The sequence below is a fragment of the Poecilia formosa genome, unplaced genomic scaffold, assembly GCF_000485575.1.
Source record: "Poecilia formosa unplaced genomic scaffold, Poecilia_formosa-5.1.2 Scaffold59, whole genome shotgun sequence".
NCBI classification, from domain to species: Eukaryota; Metazoa; Chordata; class Actinopteri; order Cyprinodontiformes; family Poeciliidae; genus Poecilia; species Poecilia formosa.
In genome coordinates this window covers 412,628-430,765 of record NW_006799998.1, presented here as the reverse complement: position 1 = coordinate 430,765, position 18,138 = coordinate 412,628, and the positions used below count along the sequence as shown (strand labels likewise).

Here is an 18,138-nt window from a genome sequence, read left to right as displayed (position 1 = left end):
CCCCAGTTATGCAGGAACATGTTCAATTATTAATGTGTTTAATTTTTATTTCAATGCAAGTTGTTACGAATCTTTGTGGCTGTGTTTTTGAAGATAGCATTCTACTCCCACAGTTACAGATGCCAAAAGTTCAGACCAGCAGCGATGAGCGGAGCAACTAAAGTTTAATCACCGATTTATCCGAGTAAGGACAAACGTATGGCCTTGCTGCTTCGTGTAGAACTGAATGTGTGTGTAGAGAGTGTAATGTGTATACTGCACCTCTGCCTCATAGATGAAGAGGATAACATAGGTGATTGTGTAGACTGTCATGTAGATGCTCAGCTTAACAGAGCCACTGTGGCTGATCCTCGCCCTGCCACACAGAAACAAACCAGGCGGGTCAGAGGTCAGACACACATTTGAAGGAAGATAAAAATCAAACACACTCAGACGCACTAAGAGACGCACAGATGAAAGGGACAGATGCAGGTGCACACACGCATTATGCATCTGATCGGTGACACTGTAGCAGCTAGCTTAATGCACGAATAGAAACTGAACACGGCCGATCTCTGTTTATGAGTTGAAGGTAGCTCATAAGCAGAGCAAAAAGTGGAAATCATGTTTATATGTTTGACATAGAGAGCAAATGCTAGTTCTAAGCATTAAATTCAAAACAGCTTTTTTCAGACTTCATCATTGAATACTTTAGTCAAAAACAGGATTTCTACAAGTTTTTAGGAAGGTGGATTTAAGACCGGCTTAAAACCTAACCCGGCCATACAATGTGTAAATTATTAACATAGTACCCAACGTAAACTTTTAAGAAAGTTAAATATAAGTTATTAAGTAATTAACTTAATAACTTTGTCTACTTGGCTCTGGTAGTTTAGTCCATTGCTTTTAACACCATGGCCATCCAACTTCAGCAAAAGACAGGCCATACAGGAAGATTCATAATGGTAACTGAAAATAGTTTTAGAAAACTACTGAAATCTTTATGTTTCCACCAACCTTCTTCAACTTCCTTTATGCTTGTTTTACATGATAAAGGAGCAGGTAGAGGATACGGTACCAGGAACATATCGCAACAAACAGCAACAAGCCAGTTCCTGGAGTAGAATCCTGTTGCTGAATTACTGATAATACTGAATTGTCAGAAGGAAATGCTGTACATTATGCTGAAAAAATTCAGCAAACCATAAGTAAGCTCATGGTTTGCTCTGTTTGAATCTTCTCAGGAAAAGATAGCAAAGCAAGAAAAATCCACAAAATTTGAACAGTGATCAAAACAAAAAGCCATTTATCCAGTTGTCTAACATAGCATTGCATCACAAACTAATGAAAGCGGGAGCTGTCACTCATTGTCTTTCCAGCCTGAAAATTGGAATTTGAAAAAAAATGAATTTAGAAAACTGGCAGCACCAGTGACAGCTGAGCCAGGAAGGCACTTTTCCAGTCAGGTGTAAGATGGATAAATGCTGATGTTCCAGTGAGAAAAGGCACTCATAAATAATCTATTGTGCAGTCGAGCTGTAAGTCACAAGAAAATGTCCACTAATCCTCGCCAGAGGAGGAGGGAAAAAAAACAAAAAAAACAACAAACCACCACTGGAAACAATTTGACTCAAATTACTTGAAAACAACTCAACTGCCCAACATTTCAGTGCTAATATTTTATATCCTGAGGACAAAACTGTTATGCAGTCACACTATGAGTTCAGCTTCACAACACATAATCTGACTGACACATGGCATTATCATGTTGTGAGACAGAGTTGGTGGTTGTGACAATGAGGGACAGTGACTCAGCTAGAAGAGACACAGAATGTAGCAGACGTGCAGAAGAAAAGACTAAATACATGCATACACTAGTGGTGTAACGTCTGCTTGCAGTGACATCTCGCATTATTAAAATTCTACATTTTTTCTTATTAAAATCACCCTTGTGATTTGAAGCTATATCCGCTTTCAACCTGTATTCATCTGTCAAAGTAACTATAAGCTACTATCATCTATCCAGGACATACGTTAGTGTCTAACCTATGGGGAAAATGCCACCATATTTATAAAAAAGACAACAACAAAAAAACTTGTATTTGTCTGTTTTAATATAAAATAGGCTTGAGCGAAAATCTTGGCCATTTAATGAATGTTCTGTTTGTAACTTGCTATTTTTCTTTGGAAACAGCATTAGCAGGAGTCAAAAGTTGAGCTGCTGATGTTTTTGCAGTTTTTGTTGATCAGAAATACTTCATAACATCCAAATTAGCTTTTTTTTTTTTTTTCAAAGTAAGAGAGAAGTCCAGCAGTCTTCGTTCAGCCAGCTGACCAGCATTGTGCAGCAATAGCTAGAGGAGGAAGAGTGCAGTGCTACTCTATGCTCCATACGACAGGAGGAAACTCAGGTCATTCAAGGATTTTCTCATTTTACCAATGGGACATAAATCACAGGAAAGGTGTGATGGCAAATTTTAGTCCAATCGTTTATGAAGTAGTTATTAAGATATTATGTCGTGTTGACAAGGTCTGCAGTGTAAGACTTCTTACCGTCCCTGCCAACAACACTTCATTATACAAGCTCTACAGAAGCCTCTGACACTTTTTGTTCATGTGGCCAAATTTTCGATAATCAGATTCTTTTAATCATAAAAAATTAAGAAACTGAGATTTTCAGTTTCCCCAAAAATATTGCCTAAGGTCTCGTTTTCCGTTGAAGTCCGTATCATGTACCGTCTCATTTCATGGGCTGGATGCAATGTTACACCCCTAATGTGTTCACACCTAAAAGTGTAGAAAAAGGACAATGTTCCCTCTCTCCCACCTGGTGACGGTGAAACCTTTACCCAACAGTATGAGCATCAGAAGGAACACCAAGAAACTGACGGAGAACAGTAATTTCCCTGGAGACAGACACAGAGGTGGAGAGCGAGAGAGAGAGAAGACAGAGGAGGTAATTAGGTTGTAGTTTTCGAATCTGTGACATCAGAGGGGAACAATAAAATCAGGTCATAATACACGTATTGCAGACACACACACACAGTCGCTTTAAGTCGTATATTGTCCTGCCTACACCCATCCAACCATCTACAAGGTCTCTTCAAACATACATGCATCCATCATGGTCCACTCAACCGCTCTGCTCTGACAGTGACTGATCTTCCAGCCGGACTCTGTGTCAGTCATTCAGCCAGTGACCGATCCAGAGGGAGAAACTCACCGAGTATCTTCAGGCTGCCGTTGCCAACTCCATCCCTGGCATACAGGCCCCAGTAGACACAATGGAACATTAGGCTGAGCACTGCCAAGTGGAAAAAGATGGAGGGTGGAAAGAGAAATGAGGAATATAAGAGACAGGAGGGATAGGTTAGCAGGCGGTGAAGAAAGGGAGACGAAGGCAAGGGAAACGTGGGATTAAAGTAGAGAGAAGGGAATAAAAATGGAGCAACAGAAAGGAAGAAAGAAGTAGGGAGAGTTGGGAGGAGGAGACGATGAGGTGAATTCATGGGAGGCAGAAGAGAAGAGAAAGGTTTTGGGGACAAGAAAGCGACAGAGATAAGAGAGTGATAGGGAGTTGAAAAGAAGTGGAGAGGACAGCATGAAGAGAGCATTGGGGTTCATCAGTAACGAGCTTCATTGAACAATGTAGTCCTGCACATCTGCTTGCAATAGTTCCTATTCAGAACTAATCAGTGTGATAATATCTGCTCTTCAAGTGCGGATTAAGATACGAGATACTGCAACAGTGAATGAGGCTCATTGTTATCCCCGGAGCGTGCACGTGTGTGCGTCTTGATGATGTAGGTGTGTGCCTGTTTAGGACAGAAGCTCTTACCCTCCACACCTGCTGCCATCATAAACATTTTGTAGGTTGTGTGAAGAAGCTGTCTCCCCTTCAGATTGTCTGGAGGGAGAAAAAGAAAAAACAGAAATAAGGTGATAGAGGTGTGGGTACATGTGTGTGCGTCAGGGCGACAGATAAAAAGGACTGAGAGATGCTAACAGATGGCCAAGGAGAGTGAGGGAGGTGCGGAGAGAGGGAGAAAACAGGAGATCGCAGACGAACAAGGGAACGGGCCAGATAAATAGGGAGAGCAATGATTAGTATGCATCCATCTTGTGATGCCCATCTCCAGATGAGCCCTGATACGTCTCATCTCGGTTTCCGCTACCTAATCTGAGAGGAAATATTCTTAATGCATATTTAAGCAGCCTATTTTACTACCAAAACAATGCGGTAGCCAGCGGGGGAAATGTATCAGGCGAGGGAGGATTGCAAACAACAGCTAATAGCTGCTCTGTGCTCCTAGACTCGATCTGTCAAGTGCTATAAGGAAGAATGTCACCTAAAAATAAAAGCTTGTACTGACTATATCAACATATGGCCTTTAGACCTATTTCTTAAGCTATTTTATTTGCTAAACCCTGCACATTTATTGACACTCATGGAAGCGCCATAGTCCATAATCTCACAGTGGCAATTTCAGAAAAATCACCATTCCAACATCTGTTAGCATCCCTTCTGATAATATTTTGTACATCTTTTTGGCAACAGAACAGAACTTGGTCATCTAAATTTTCCAAGACTGGAGGATACAGGGATTGTGATCTTGGACCATTTTTCTTTGTAAATTTAGCTAGAACAGGACTTTCCCAACTTTAAGGCTTCGGACCTGCAAAGTAATAATTGTTGAGGAGAGTGCAGCAAAAAATTCAATACTCGCTATATGTCATTTAGCTAATTGTGAGTAAAAATATCTAATTCTTGTCTTTTAGCTAATTGTGAGTAGAAATATCCAATTCTCTCCATACACTTATAAGATAAATATGCTTTGCCAATATCTAATATGTACAACATGTCTAATATCTACACATTGTTAAAGGGCTAAGCTTCGTTAGCCAGGTGTCGTATGTCCAGTGGGTATTTACTAAACATGTGCAAAAGATCTTTAGGCAGAAGCCTTACAATTAAGATTAATAAGTGAAATAGGCATTGAGATATGTTCATCAAATTTTGTTCAGCAGAGTAACTGACTATTTATCAGTTGTGTTTGTTTCACGTTAATGTTTTGTTTCTGCACTCTTATTGTGGATCTTTGCTGTGTGTCTACTCTAGTGCCATACATTGTGTATGCTGTCTTAACATCAAATGTCTTAGGTGGAGGCAGATGGAAAATAGGGTTACAGTTTGGCATATTTACAAAGACCCACTACTTTGTGATTTGACTTATATTTTTTCTAAATTTCAGAATAATTTAATAAAATGTAAAGAAACATATAGAGCAATACATTCAATAAATACAAGAAAAAAAACAAACATTCATGTGCTTGCTGACTTTTCTGTGATATTTACTAGTTTTCTTGTTGTCACTGAAACTCTCATTAAAACAAGTCAAACTAATTCAGTGTTGCCTTCATTTTTAAATAATATATTAAAGCAGACAAAAAGTGATGTGTCTGGTTAGTTTCTGAACAGAAAAGGCACAGGACTCTAAAAAGTACAATGTAATTTAGGTCTAATTTAGTTAGGTGATACCACTAAATTAGACAAAGTAAGATAATATGACCACATGGGAAAACTTGAACTGATAATAGACTGGGACTGTGCCTGTTTTATTAAGCTACAATTTTCATTTTTACTCAAGTTCTCAGTTACTTCAGGGTTTTCCCTCTTAAATTTTCAAAGAAAACATATTTCAGAAAGCTTAAGACCTTTGTTGGCGCCAATATTTAACTTCTCATCTTTATGCAAAAAAAAAAGGAACCTCTATTCCCGGCCTAATGTCACTCTTGTTTCTCTAAGACATGAGCTCCATCGTGATAAATGCTGAATCCTTAGAGAAGAATCTGCCTAATTTGACCTTTACTTTTCAGGAGGAACACAGGAATCTACTTCTTTCCCATCAAGAAAACATGCAGGTTTTTTTTTTTTTTTTTTTTTAATGGAGCCAAGGCAAAGTCCATTTAATGATTACAGAGAGCTCCAGGAGTCAAAGTGAGTTGCCCTAAAGGGGAGAGAGTGATTATACTAAGTAGAAAAGGTAGTACTTACATGCAAAGTAGCAAGAGAGGAGGAACACTAACGTGAAGATGACCAGGAACGTGATGTCAGTCTCCAAAATTCCTGAGAACAAAAGTTGAATGAGTTAGCAGAAATATATGAAGAAGTTTGTGATTGGAGTAAAATAATTTAAAAGCAAAAACATAAGCAAGAGAGAAGTAAGTACAAGAGTTAAGGAAAGATTCACAAAATCTAAACACATAAAAACAGAGCGAACAGGAAAAAAAAAAGAAAAAGAAGAAATTGAGTTAATGAATAAAGTAAGTTTGGGAGAAAATAGAGTATGAGTTGACAAAGGCATTGGGGATGTAGGAATAATTCATTTAGAAGATACATGGGCATCACATTCTCTTCATCCCTCCCTCTCAGTTCATCCATCATCATTAACTCATTCAGCCGTCCCTTCATTATTGCAATTTGTTCAGAGCCGTGTGCTTTATTGGCCGTGCTAAGTGGTGTTAGCTTGTGCCATTGGCGATCCATTCCATAATCCCTTTCGTTCTGTCTAATCATTCTCACCGAACTCATCTGCAGAAAAATGCTGCGTCCAGAAAGACTGGCCATTGGTCAGCTTCATCTCGTACTCCAGCTGCAAGCCGTCGCCCTGAGACAGAGGAGCGAAAGAGAGGAGGTTTTATTAAAAATATATATCCTCTTGCAATGTTACAGGCCATACGATCATTGTACAAAAGATGATTAATGCTTTGTGCTTTAGTGGACAGTTCTGCAGGTTATGCTGGCAGCACTAGGTAATGACTTTTAGATTTATATTTTAACAGTCTGAGGGCACTTAGCTGTGTCGCTATAATACTGAATATCAACATTTATTACAAATACTGTAGGAAAAAAAAGTGTGCTTCGCTGTTAAGCACTAAAGACCTCAATGTGCTGAATCAGACAAGCTAAAAATCCTTAAAAAAATGAGTTCACTCAAAAAAGTATTCAACTAATAAAATCAAAAGCACAGATGTCACTATGATTTGTATATGCACTGATCAGTTGTCAAATAAAACCTAATGACTGGTACAGTAAATAGCATGGTTTTGTTTTTCTAGGACCAATCAGTATAGGATATGTAGCTTGGAGACTGGATAATACATTTTAGCTATTTTGGCTATGGGAGTTAATGTGATGGCAAAGATGTTACAATAAAACACAAGACGTGGCATTTGCCAGTTTCCATTTTGAAACCATGCCACAGTTTTAAAAAGAATCAAAGCCACTGTTCAAATGAGGGTTTCATCTCATTCCTCATTCCTTCGGCTCGTACTGGAGACTTTTGCAGCTCAGTGTAAAGACAGAGTCAGCTTCTCCAAATCTGACATCTTGTTTCCAAATTGGAAAAGGGTGGACAGATCCCTACAGGCCAGCGGAAAGTCTCTACCCATCCGAAGATGTGAAGTATCGTCGTGTGTCATTCATGAATGACGGTAAGAAGGAGGAGGAGACGGACAGAAGGCTTGAAGTGGAACTGCTGCTCCGCTGCATCAAATTCTGAAATGGCTCTGACACCTGATCAGACATCATCCTTACAGCCCTGCACAAACTACGCAAATGTCAAACTCACACAGGATCTGAACTAGTCGCACCATGCAAGCTCAATATGACAGGAACTCCTTTTGCACTGTTCCACTGATCATGCCCGATTGCATGACTGAGTTACTGAAGAAATACAAGAAACAAGAGGCTACAGACGATGGTCTAGTCCATGGACAGAAGTTACAGGTGTTGATACGCTTTTTTATTGTAGTTGGATAAGGGGAAGAAAAAAAAAGGAAAGGATGAAAGAAGCAGCACTTGTGGCTGGGAATCAGTGACATCAGTCACAGCACAGTATTTCCAGAACACGTCTGACACTGCTTGGGTCATCCTTGGTTGGGAAAGTGCTTTAGATGTGGTCACCGCATCTGTCACACTAAGCAACAACAGACAATTATATATATATATATATATTTTTTTTTTTTTTTCCTTACAACAAAAGATTTTGTCTTAAAAATAATATTGCCACAGTGTAAACCCACCTTTGGAGGTTTTCAAAGTCTGTCCCACTGTGAGGAGGAATGACCCAGATGTAGCCCACACAGTGAAACACATTGAAAGTTGGTTCCTCAGTATTTCAAGTGTTGCTGACGTCTTCACCTCACTGCTTTGAAGAGACTACAGGTAGACCACAACTCACATTAGGGTTTTTATTTCCCTTCTGACAAGTGCATCCTTTGGGGTTGCTCCAGTGTCTCCAGGAAGAAAGATCACTGGGTTTCCACCGAGACCCGTTACATTCACAACCCAATTTAAGATGAATGAAGTGCAATGAATGGGTGGATATTCCTTTGATTTCAACAAAAGCTGCACAGTATTGATAAACTTTGTGCTTACAAAAATGCACACTGCAGTCTGGCCGTTTACTCTCTGCTCAGTTTTATATTTATAGAAATTTGTCCTCAGACACAACAATCTCAGCCACGTTTTCTGCAAAAATTACCTTTGGAGCAAAAGTACTGTCTCCACAGTATGTATTGCCAATAAGTGGCCAAATGTTTATTGACCTGTTTAACAGGAATAAGTATTTTTTGTTGTTTTTTTCTTCTTCTAGAAAACAATCAGTTTTGTCATTATTGTGCGAGATTTCCAGTAATTGGTGTTGCAGAAGGAAAGCCATCATCTTTATACGCTCTTCCTGTTTTGATGGCTGTTACTCAAAAAGTGTGTTTCATAACTACTTCTCTGGTTTCAAAAACAATGGAAAGGTTGACTTGCTTAGGCTTTATACTTTTAAGGTTTTAGGTTTTCTGACTTTGAAATATAATATATGCTTTTTAATACCACCATACCCTAAAACAGTTTTTATTTTATTTATTTATTTTTCTTTTGTTAAAGGTTATCATCAGAACCTCATACTGGAGTATGTTTACACAGCATTCAAATAAATATCTCAGCAGATCAAAAACTGCAGCTCTCTAAAGAAAAAAAAAAACTTTGAAACCATAGATCCCCTCTCAGAGGAAAGGCAGCAAATTTAGTCCAAAAAAATACTATAAACACAACCCTAATGACCAGCAGGACACTACAGAACACAGCAAGGCATCTTATTTTTATGCATCACTGATCTGTTTGGAAATAAGATATGTTTTTTATACAAATGTTGAATGATTAAATATTCTAGACACTTTTTGCTTCAAAATATCTTTTAAAAAATCCCCACACCAATAGCTTTTGCATCCACAAAAACCTCCAGTTTATCAATAAACTGCTTATTTCTAATGGAAAAATAAACTTCTGTTGCTGGAATTTCCCACTGTTATCCATATCAGATTACTATGTAAGGGAAAAAACATAAATGTATATATTTCTTCCAATTTTAGTGAATGTTTTCTGTTGCAAAACATTGTTTTAGTTTATTTTGAAACTGGTACATGTAAAAAAGAAAATAAATAAATAAATAAAAATTTCTTGGTCACCACACTTTAAAAGAACAGCCTTCTTCCAATACTTCCTGCTACATGAAGGCAAGAAAGAAAAAACATCCAGATCTCCCTTAAGGAGGATAAGGTTGTTGATTTATCTGCTCAGTTATGTAGTCAGGGAGTCTCCTAGCATGCCTGGAAACACCATGAGATCTCCAAGGAAGAGAAAGAAGTTAGTACACAAACAACAAAATGGTTTGTAGGATGTTGTCAATGTGAACATGGCCCAGATGAGAAGAAACGGATAAGACTGGCTTCCTTTTAGCAACCGTTTCTTGTTTTTAACCTGTCACATTGTAAAAATGATTATTTTTAACGTCCACTGTTAGACTTATGTGCCAGTGTCAGATTTCTACACTGAAATATAACTATATAAAAGCAAGAAAACTAATTTCTAAATATGCACAAAAAAAAAGAAAAAAAATGAGGAGAAAATAAGACATTAGTCAAAGTAAAATGCTGCTGGAACAGAGTTATTTTTGACAGTAACACGAAGAAATAACATCAAACCGAATTAAAGCTGGAAGGTGGGAGAAAAAAGAGCGATGGGGAGCAAAGAACAAGAGAAAGGGCACAGAGATGGGATGACAATCAGAGCAAAGAGAGCTCATTTCACACACGCAAGTTCAAAGCTGATGGAGTTCGCGCTTGTTGCAATGGAGCGAAAGAACAGAGGGAGGGAGGGGAAGAAAAAAAAAGACTTTGATTTCATTTGGCAGACTGAGACTCCATTTCACTCCCTCTATCAAAAAGGGCAAGAAGCATGGAGCGCACGCTGCCACAAAATCAATACAGACATAAAGAGCAAGGAGACAGAGATAAAGAAAGTGATAGATGTGGAGAAAGTTTAAAATAAAAGTGGAGCGAGAGGGTGAGTAAATGCAACCAGAAGATGGAAGTATGGGAGATGGAATGATGTGGAAAGAGGTGACATTTCTCCACAGGAGCCCACTCTGCGGGATGGACAGAGCCACAGGATGTGTTTGAAGCCGACGGTTGGCTTCAGGAATAAAAAGGCACCTGATTGACTGTACTGATATCAGCTGCAGAAGGCTTGTCATATATAAATCTGTAGGGCTTTACCTCCTGCGTTGCATGATAAGCGCACTTAAAAAGGAGTTTTGAGAAGCTTTTGATATTGTTGCTTTACAACATTACAGCCCTGAGGAGCTAAGTTTGCACAGCAGTGAACACTTGACAGCTAAACAGAGCTTGGCTATGCTAAAGTGTTATTCCTCTATGAAACAAGGGAAACATCATGTTTCAAAATAGACTAACTTCAAGCAGCTACACGTCGTCGTACTTGTATCCACGACAAGAATTTACAGAAGGAATGCTAATTCAAAAGTTAAAGGAATTCTAGCTATTTGTTACAAACATACCTAAGTCAATATCTGCTGTCAAATTGTTCAAATATCAAAAATCTTTCTGTCTATTCAAGACTTTAAATGGTTTATATGGATTTTTAAAAAAATATTTCATCTCCAACTGTAAATTGCAGTTTATGGACGTTTTTTCTTTGTAAAGAAGAGATTCTTTAATGACTCCACTAAATCAACAGATGGGTAACTTTTTTCAAGTATAGCAAAATGTATATATAAATGTATGTTTCTATATAATTGTGATGTTGGTGGTCTTGTTTTGATTTGAAAAAAAAAAAAACAGGGCAAAAGAAGAAGGCAGTCTAATATTCAACAGCTTTTTCTTCAGATGTAGTTCTAAACGTACAGCACAACTCCAAACTAAAGCAACTTTTCATATCATTATGACATAAAGACAGAAGATGTATTGACATTTATTTTGCCGCAACTAAAACGAGTTCAGCAGTATTTAATTCTCCCTATCATGCAGTCGTATAGACAAAAGGTTTTCCCCCGGATTTGAGCACCTGGCGGCAGGAAACTGCTCGTTCCCCTGCCAGGAAAGGATTAGGTGAGGGCAGAAACTGGTGCAGGTGATAATGCCTGCCTCAATGTTGTCGGCACTCTCACTCTTCCTGAAACTGTCTGGGGTTAGGGCTTTGAGAAGGCCCCTGAAGGGCTTCAACAACAGGTTCAGATAAACAGAGGAAAAATCCCCTGAGAAAAAGAGAACTGTGTAAGACAACCATGGCAGAGTTACATGCTGCAGAAATTGAACTTTATATTTAACAGAACATTTGGGATTAGGCATGGGGTGGCAAAGTACCCCGAGGTTATAACAGTTGATGTGTAAAAACTGCTACATTTTTCCACAATTTTCTTCTTACATTTTAACTTCTTTTAATAAGACACCAGAGAATAACACACTATTATATTATTAAAAATAGCACACCTTAATCTGGGGCAATTGTATTATATACAATAATAATATTATTGCTAATGCATTACACAGTCAAAATGACTGACAAATAATTTAAATCAATATCTAAGCAGCCATTCCATCATGACTCTGTGACTTATTTCTAAAATATGACAGAGAAGCCATTAAAAACTACCTGCAGATTAATTGTCCATCTTCTTTTGCCACATGAATATTTAATCATACAAATATTTGTTGTTGTTGGTTTGTTTCAGAATCCAGAGTTAAAGCTCTTCTTTCAGTACTCATATGAAGCAACACAGTCAACAAATCAAGAAGTGTCTTCATTTCCTGAACGCTTGAATAAATCTCCCAGAAGGCTTGTAATGGTGTCAGCTACTCCTGTTATTATTTCTTATTTATTACACTCCTGAACGAAGCATTTCAAGTCCAAACTGGCTCCCCATCTGGCACAGAGGAACGATCCACTCCTATATGACAGAGTTGGAAGTCTCTGTGTGAGATATAGCCTGCAATTGTGCTGCAGCAGCTGTGGTGGCTTTTTATGACAATCTCTCTTCTATAAAGACGAGTGAATTAGCCAAGTTGGCAGCTGTAAAATTATGGACATATTTTTTCCTAAATATGAAAAAATTAGCAGCTGTTCTGGTTTCATGTCCTCTTTTTGGTTCCCTTGAATAATGTAGATCAGCTGATGGCAATAGCAGGACTTCAAACGTTTTTTTTCATTGGATTTCTGTTTGAAAGACCAGAAGGTCGGGCATTCTGGAACATCTGAGTGGCAAATAAAATGGGTCTAATTGATTTTTACTGCCAACAATTAATTCTTTAAAACTGTTTTACAAAAAAGGGTCCTTATTCATTTTTTAACTATACCACAGCAGAAAGAATTTGCAAGTTTAAATAGGAAAAAATTGTAATTGGTGCTTTCAGGAATGTTATTCTATCAGGGTTATGTATTTTCCCTGATGAATAAATCATTTAACACTTGATAAAAGAAGTGTCTGAAAATGCATTTATTTAAAAAAATAAGGTTCATTGGATGCTTTTAACAAAAGAAAGAAAAAGAATGAAGAATGAAGCTATTTGTCACATTACAATTCATATCCAAAACTTTTGTTGTTATTGAAGTAAAACCAAAAATACCAATTATATATTGTAATTATTTTCCATGTATTTAGCATTCTATTAAGAAGCCATCCATCATCCAACATCCTACATGGAATCAAGTGGAAAGAACTGAAAATGTTTGCAGAAGATCAGCCTTAAGTTACAGTTTCATGCAAGTAAGAAAACTGAGGATAAACCGACCTTCTCCGCTCTTCATGCCCTTGCAGGTTGGTTGATATGGATTAAAACCCATTACTCTAAGATGGGAAGCACATGAAAGTAGAGCTAGATAACAATAAAATAAAACTTGGAAGTGAAAAAAAAAATGTTAGTGTTGAGAAAAATGCATCAGATGGTAAAGAAATGAGACGGGTAAGACAGGGACATCCAGAGGAGAAGCACAATTAGGCACATGCTGATAGGGAGGGGGAAAAAAAGAGAAGCTGAGGTAAACAGACATGAAATGGTGCGGAGTGTGTCACATCTTGGTGGCGGAGAGATGAAAGGGAGCGGGACATTGCCAGAGATTGTGAGCGACAGCAGGAGAGAAGATGAAGACGTGTGAAGGCCGAACGGAAGCGAGAAGGCAAACGGCGCGAGATGAGGGGTGGAAATTGGCCACGGGACGCAGCGTGCATATGTCCATGGGAGCCGAGATGAGCTTTTATACTCAAATCCAGCAGCATTAGGCAGCGTGTCTTTCAGCAGACACTGGAATGACACTAAACCGCACTCTGTAGGAAGCATCCATTCTAATCATACCTCTTCTCTGCCAGCATGTTCAAAAACAACCTTCCAAAAAAATAATTCAAGGGCATGAGTCCTCACACTCTATTACACGAGCAATCTGGTGCATGACACCAGTGCAGCAATAAGACAGTAGAAGACGCACTGTTATATGGGCAGAAATGTCACTTTTAACTTCATAAGACCACAAAAACATAAATAGACAGAACCCAACAACAACAGCAGCATAAAAACACAAACCTACTCCGTCTTTCACTGAAAGCTTTCTGGACAATGAAGAATGTATCATCACCTGAGCTAATAATTTCCAGAAAAACTACACAAAACCCAAGGTACAGATGCACATCAGCAAACACTTTTACTACCATTTTGCCTTTTCCCTGCACAATATTAGCTCAGATAAAAAAAACAAAAAAAAAAACAAAACAAAGATCCACAGTTCTTCCAGAAGCTAATCAATAGTCCACAGAGGAGTCATCAGGGGCCGTGCTCAGCAGTTTAGCCACTGTTGCACATTAAGATTCTCTGGACTCTGCTGCAGGAAGCGATGTGCTTTATAGGAGAGTCAAGTAACACAGATAAACAATCTGTTGTAAAATCAGTTGTAACATGTTAGGAGAGAAAATGATTCCTTTTTGGTACTGAGCAAAAGCCTTGGGTCATTTCTCATTTTGCTTCTAGAGGACATTGTAGAATATCCTGCAATATTTTGCATCTTCAAGATTTCTGAAGGTTGTTCAACATTTTGCTTTGGTTTGAGCTGGTCTTTCACTCAGCTAGTCAATGACCCGAACATTTTATGATTAAATTGCTTCTTTCTTAAGCCACACATCTCCCAGACATTAAAAGCATGTTATGAAAAACAATTTTTCCCCCCATTTCTCTAATTGAATCTGGAAACATTTCCAACAGAATTAGTTTTACACACAGACAGTTTGGTGTAGGATGAACAAGGTTGCTCCTAAAGTGTAATAAGCTGAAAATATGGCATTTCATGTTGTCCTTCAGGGTTCTACTTTAGGACCAGTCATGTTTTTGATAAACATACTTTAACATCTTCCTGCAATTAGATGGATGACATCCACTGAAACTGTTTCTTTAAGACCTACGCAGTGCATGAATTATCAGCTCTGCTGAACTGTTTGTTAGATATTACTATTTGTTAGTAATTGGCCCTTAGATAATGGCTAAGGAGTAATTATATTCAGCTGAACTTTGAAAAGTCATGATCTCTAATAACGTCTTATGACAACCTAACTTTACAAAACTAGTCAAGAAATCGGGTGCATGGATTCAGCTGTCAGCTGTAGTCTGTGAAATTCAGATCTCTTCTTTCTCAATGGAATCTCTCCATACGATCGACCGAAGAGGACTTTCTGTCTGTCTGTCTGTCTGTCTGTCTGGGACAGGCGACACATGACCCTCTACATCTCCACAGTGGTTACCAGTTACTTTGAGGGTTCACTTTAAAATCTTGGTGTTAACCTTTAGAACTATGCATTGTCAAGCTCCTCATTTCATCTTGAGCCTGCAAAAGTCTGGCACGTCAACTCGAATCCTGAGGTGTGCTAACCTGAGGCTGTCGTTAATTCCTCGGATCTGTTTTAAAGCCTGCTGATATTGTTTCTTTCAGCAGTCGTACTCCTGCTGTGGAACACACGTCCCTTGTTTTTTATGTTTTATTGTCAATTTTAATTGCTTGAGTCCTTCAAAATACAGATGAAACCTGATGATTCTCACATTAAGGCTGTGTAATATTGAAAACATGTAAATCAGTGTGAATATTATTACTATACAATATTTGGCTATGTTAAATAGCATTCTCAGTAGTATAGACCCACTTAATAAGTATGAATATTATTGAAAAGTTAATTTATTTCCATAACTCAATTCCCAAAATAAAATATTACATACAGGCTGATTTTACTGGTAATATTTGACTAAAACAAAACCTTTTAATACGGAAATATGGGCTTAATGAAAATTATATTCAATGCCTGTTTAAAGGTTAATTTCAAAAGGTACTTTTAATCTGACAATCCACACTGGAATTAATATTTTAATTTATTGAACATGACACATCTGACAAAGAGCAACAGTTCCCAAGATACTAGAGGTGGCAGAGCTTGTCAGAAATGTTAGAATGACAGATCATTCTAGCTCTAATTCTATTTATCCTTTTTATAAATGATTACAAAATGTTAACTTTCTTCTGTATGCTCCTGATGCTACCTTTTATACTATTGCAGCCTCAATTAATCAGGCTCTTGTGGAGCTTCAGACTGTTTTCCATCACCTTCAAACTTTCCTCAACAATCTAAAGTTGCTCATGAGTCAAAAGAAGATGAATGACTATCTCAAAAGCTCTTTCTCAAAATTTAGTGCACAAAATACATTTGGACATCAGACAGAAAAAAATAATAATAAAATGTAAGCTTAAAAGATTTTTGGGCATATGGATTGATGACAGTCTTTTTCACCTCATGTGGAACATCTGTTGAAAAAGCTCAAAGCTGACCTTGGCTTTTTATATCGACACAAATCCTGCCTGAAGCCAGATGTGAGGAAAATAGCTTGCGCAAACAACTTCCTGAATGCGTTGGCCTATGGAGACATTATCTTCATGAAAGCAGCTTTCTCGATTCTCCACTGTCTGGATACAATATTTCACAGCGCTTTACATTTTACCATGAACGCCACCTTCAGAACGCAGCACTGTGAACTTTACGCACGGCTGTCATGACCTTCACTAAAACAAAGGAGACAAAGACACTGACATAAACATTTACAAGGCTGTCTTGAACAAGTTACCCTTATATTCGCTTTGTCTAATCATGTCTGCAGTTAGGAGTCAACACAATACCCGCTCATCACATCAGCTTCTCTTCAAAGTGGACCAAATAAGCCCAGAAGTTTCTCTTGCACTGCACCATGGTGCTACCCTCAAGAAAACGTCAACAATCTATTCGAATTCACACATTTTAAACTGTTTTTAAAACAGTTGAAATAAAGATTGAAATTACAATCTTAAATCCTTTTTGAATTATTTTATGAGTTTTTAATCATAATATAATTAAGTAAGAACGTCCCCTAGGATTTTATTTAGCTTACACTTGAGTGATTTTATGATGTTTTAATTGTCTGTACCTTTTAAGTATTGTTTGGTACACTGTACACAAATGTGTGCCTTTTAGCAAGGTCTCCCTGGAAAACAGAGACTTTATCTGAAATGAATTCCTGGTAAAATAAGGGTTAAATGAAATGCAATATAATCATCTGGTTGACATCATTTTTCATTTAGTACTGCTCTTGTGTATATTCCCCAATTTTATGCAGGAACTCCAAGATATATTGCAATGGTCAGGTGTGAGAGCTGGACAGAAATTGAAAAATAATTCAACAAAAGTTGCATAAAAACAAAGACCTTCAGAAAGCCAAATGAACTATTGATCAAGCACTAAAATGTTACAAGAAACTCGGACTCCTTAGAGCCCAAGCATAAAGAAATATCACATTGATTCTCATTCCTGATGTTTGTTTTTAGTGGCTGAGAAGATGGTCAAGCTCATCTAGAGCAGTAGGTACAACATATAACAAAAATGAAAAAAGAAAAAAGTGGGTTAATTGTAACCGCCATCAAACATTTTCCCATAGCATCTCAACTTTATATTTTCCTGATATTTTGCAGTTTGAACCAGGTACTGACAAACCCTCTGTGTCACTCTTACTTTCCCCTACATACATTTCAGTGCAGATTTCTTTCTGGACAATAGTGCTGCTATCTTGTCCTCCCCTACCTGATGATACTTAGTTCTGATTAGAGTTTTTACCTACATATCAAGGAGGAATTCTTATACTTTTACATCTTTTCATTTTACATTTTCCTCCTTCTCCCTTCTCTACTTCCTCAGTCTGAGAAAATAAACATTTTCCTCAGTTGGTGGGGTACATTTTGTTACACAGGCCTTTACATAACAGCTATTTGACTTGACACAGCCATTACAGTAACTGCATTTTAGTGGAAATGTGACTTTGCCTCCAACCTTTTTTGTGAAATTTATTTCTCCTAACATGGCTCACCACCCAGTCCATAAAATATGAGAAATGAAGTAGAAATAATGTTAAAAGCAGAAAAACCTTTCTGCATAAAATCATATGGCACAGCCACATAGGTTAATCTCACCTTATTCCTTATAAAGTTTACTCTGTCCAACACTGTTTAACCATATCGCATCATCAATAAATGGTGCAGCTCTCTGCATTTCGTGTTGCTGTTTCCTATAAGTAGCTCAGGTTCTGGCCTCATAGTGAAATTAGGCTAATTCACCGTTTTAAATGTGTTCTTTTGTAACTGGATGAACCTGTGAATTTAATTGATTTGTAACCAGTCAATAGTATCAAAATTCTTAAGCAGAAATGTACTACTGTAAGCCATATTTAATTGAGCTATGGCTGCCCATGAACAGAACACCA

The 18,138-nt window shown here is 37.8% G+C and overlaps 1 protein-coding gene across 1 annotated transcript in view; it reads right to left on the bottom strand.

Annotated features, from left to right (window-relative positions):
* Nucleotides 1–18,138, bottom strand: part of tmem145 (transmembrane protein 145) — a 56,840-nt gene that overhangs the window by 10,473 nt on the left and 28,229 nt on the right. Inside the window, exons 6-11 of the mRNA XM_007553757.2 lie at nucleotides 6,563–6,647; nucleotides 6,035–6,106; nucleotides 3,818–3,886; nucleotides 3,203–3,283; nucleotides 2,807–2,885; nucleotides 262–355 (exon numbers count right to left, since the gene is read on the bottom strand). Coding sequence (XP_007553819.1) covers nucleotides 262–355; nucleotides 2,807–2,885; nucleotides 3,203–3,283; nucleotides 3,818–3,886; nucleotides 6,035–6,106; nucleotides 6,563–6,647 — 480 coding nt within the window. The remainder of the gene's footprint in view (nucleotides 1–261; nucleotides 356–2,806; nucleotides 2,886–3,202; nucleotides 3,284–3,817; nucleotides 3,887–6,034; nucleotides 6,107–6,562; nucleotides 6,648–18,138) is intronic.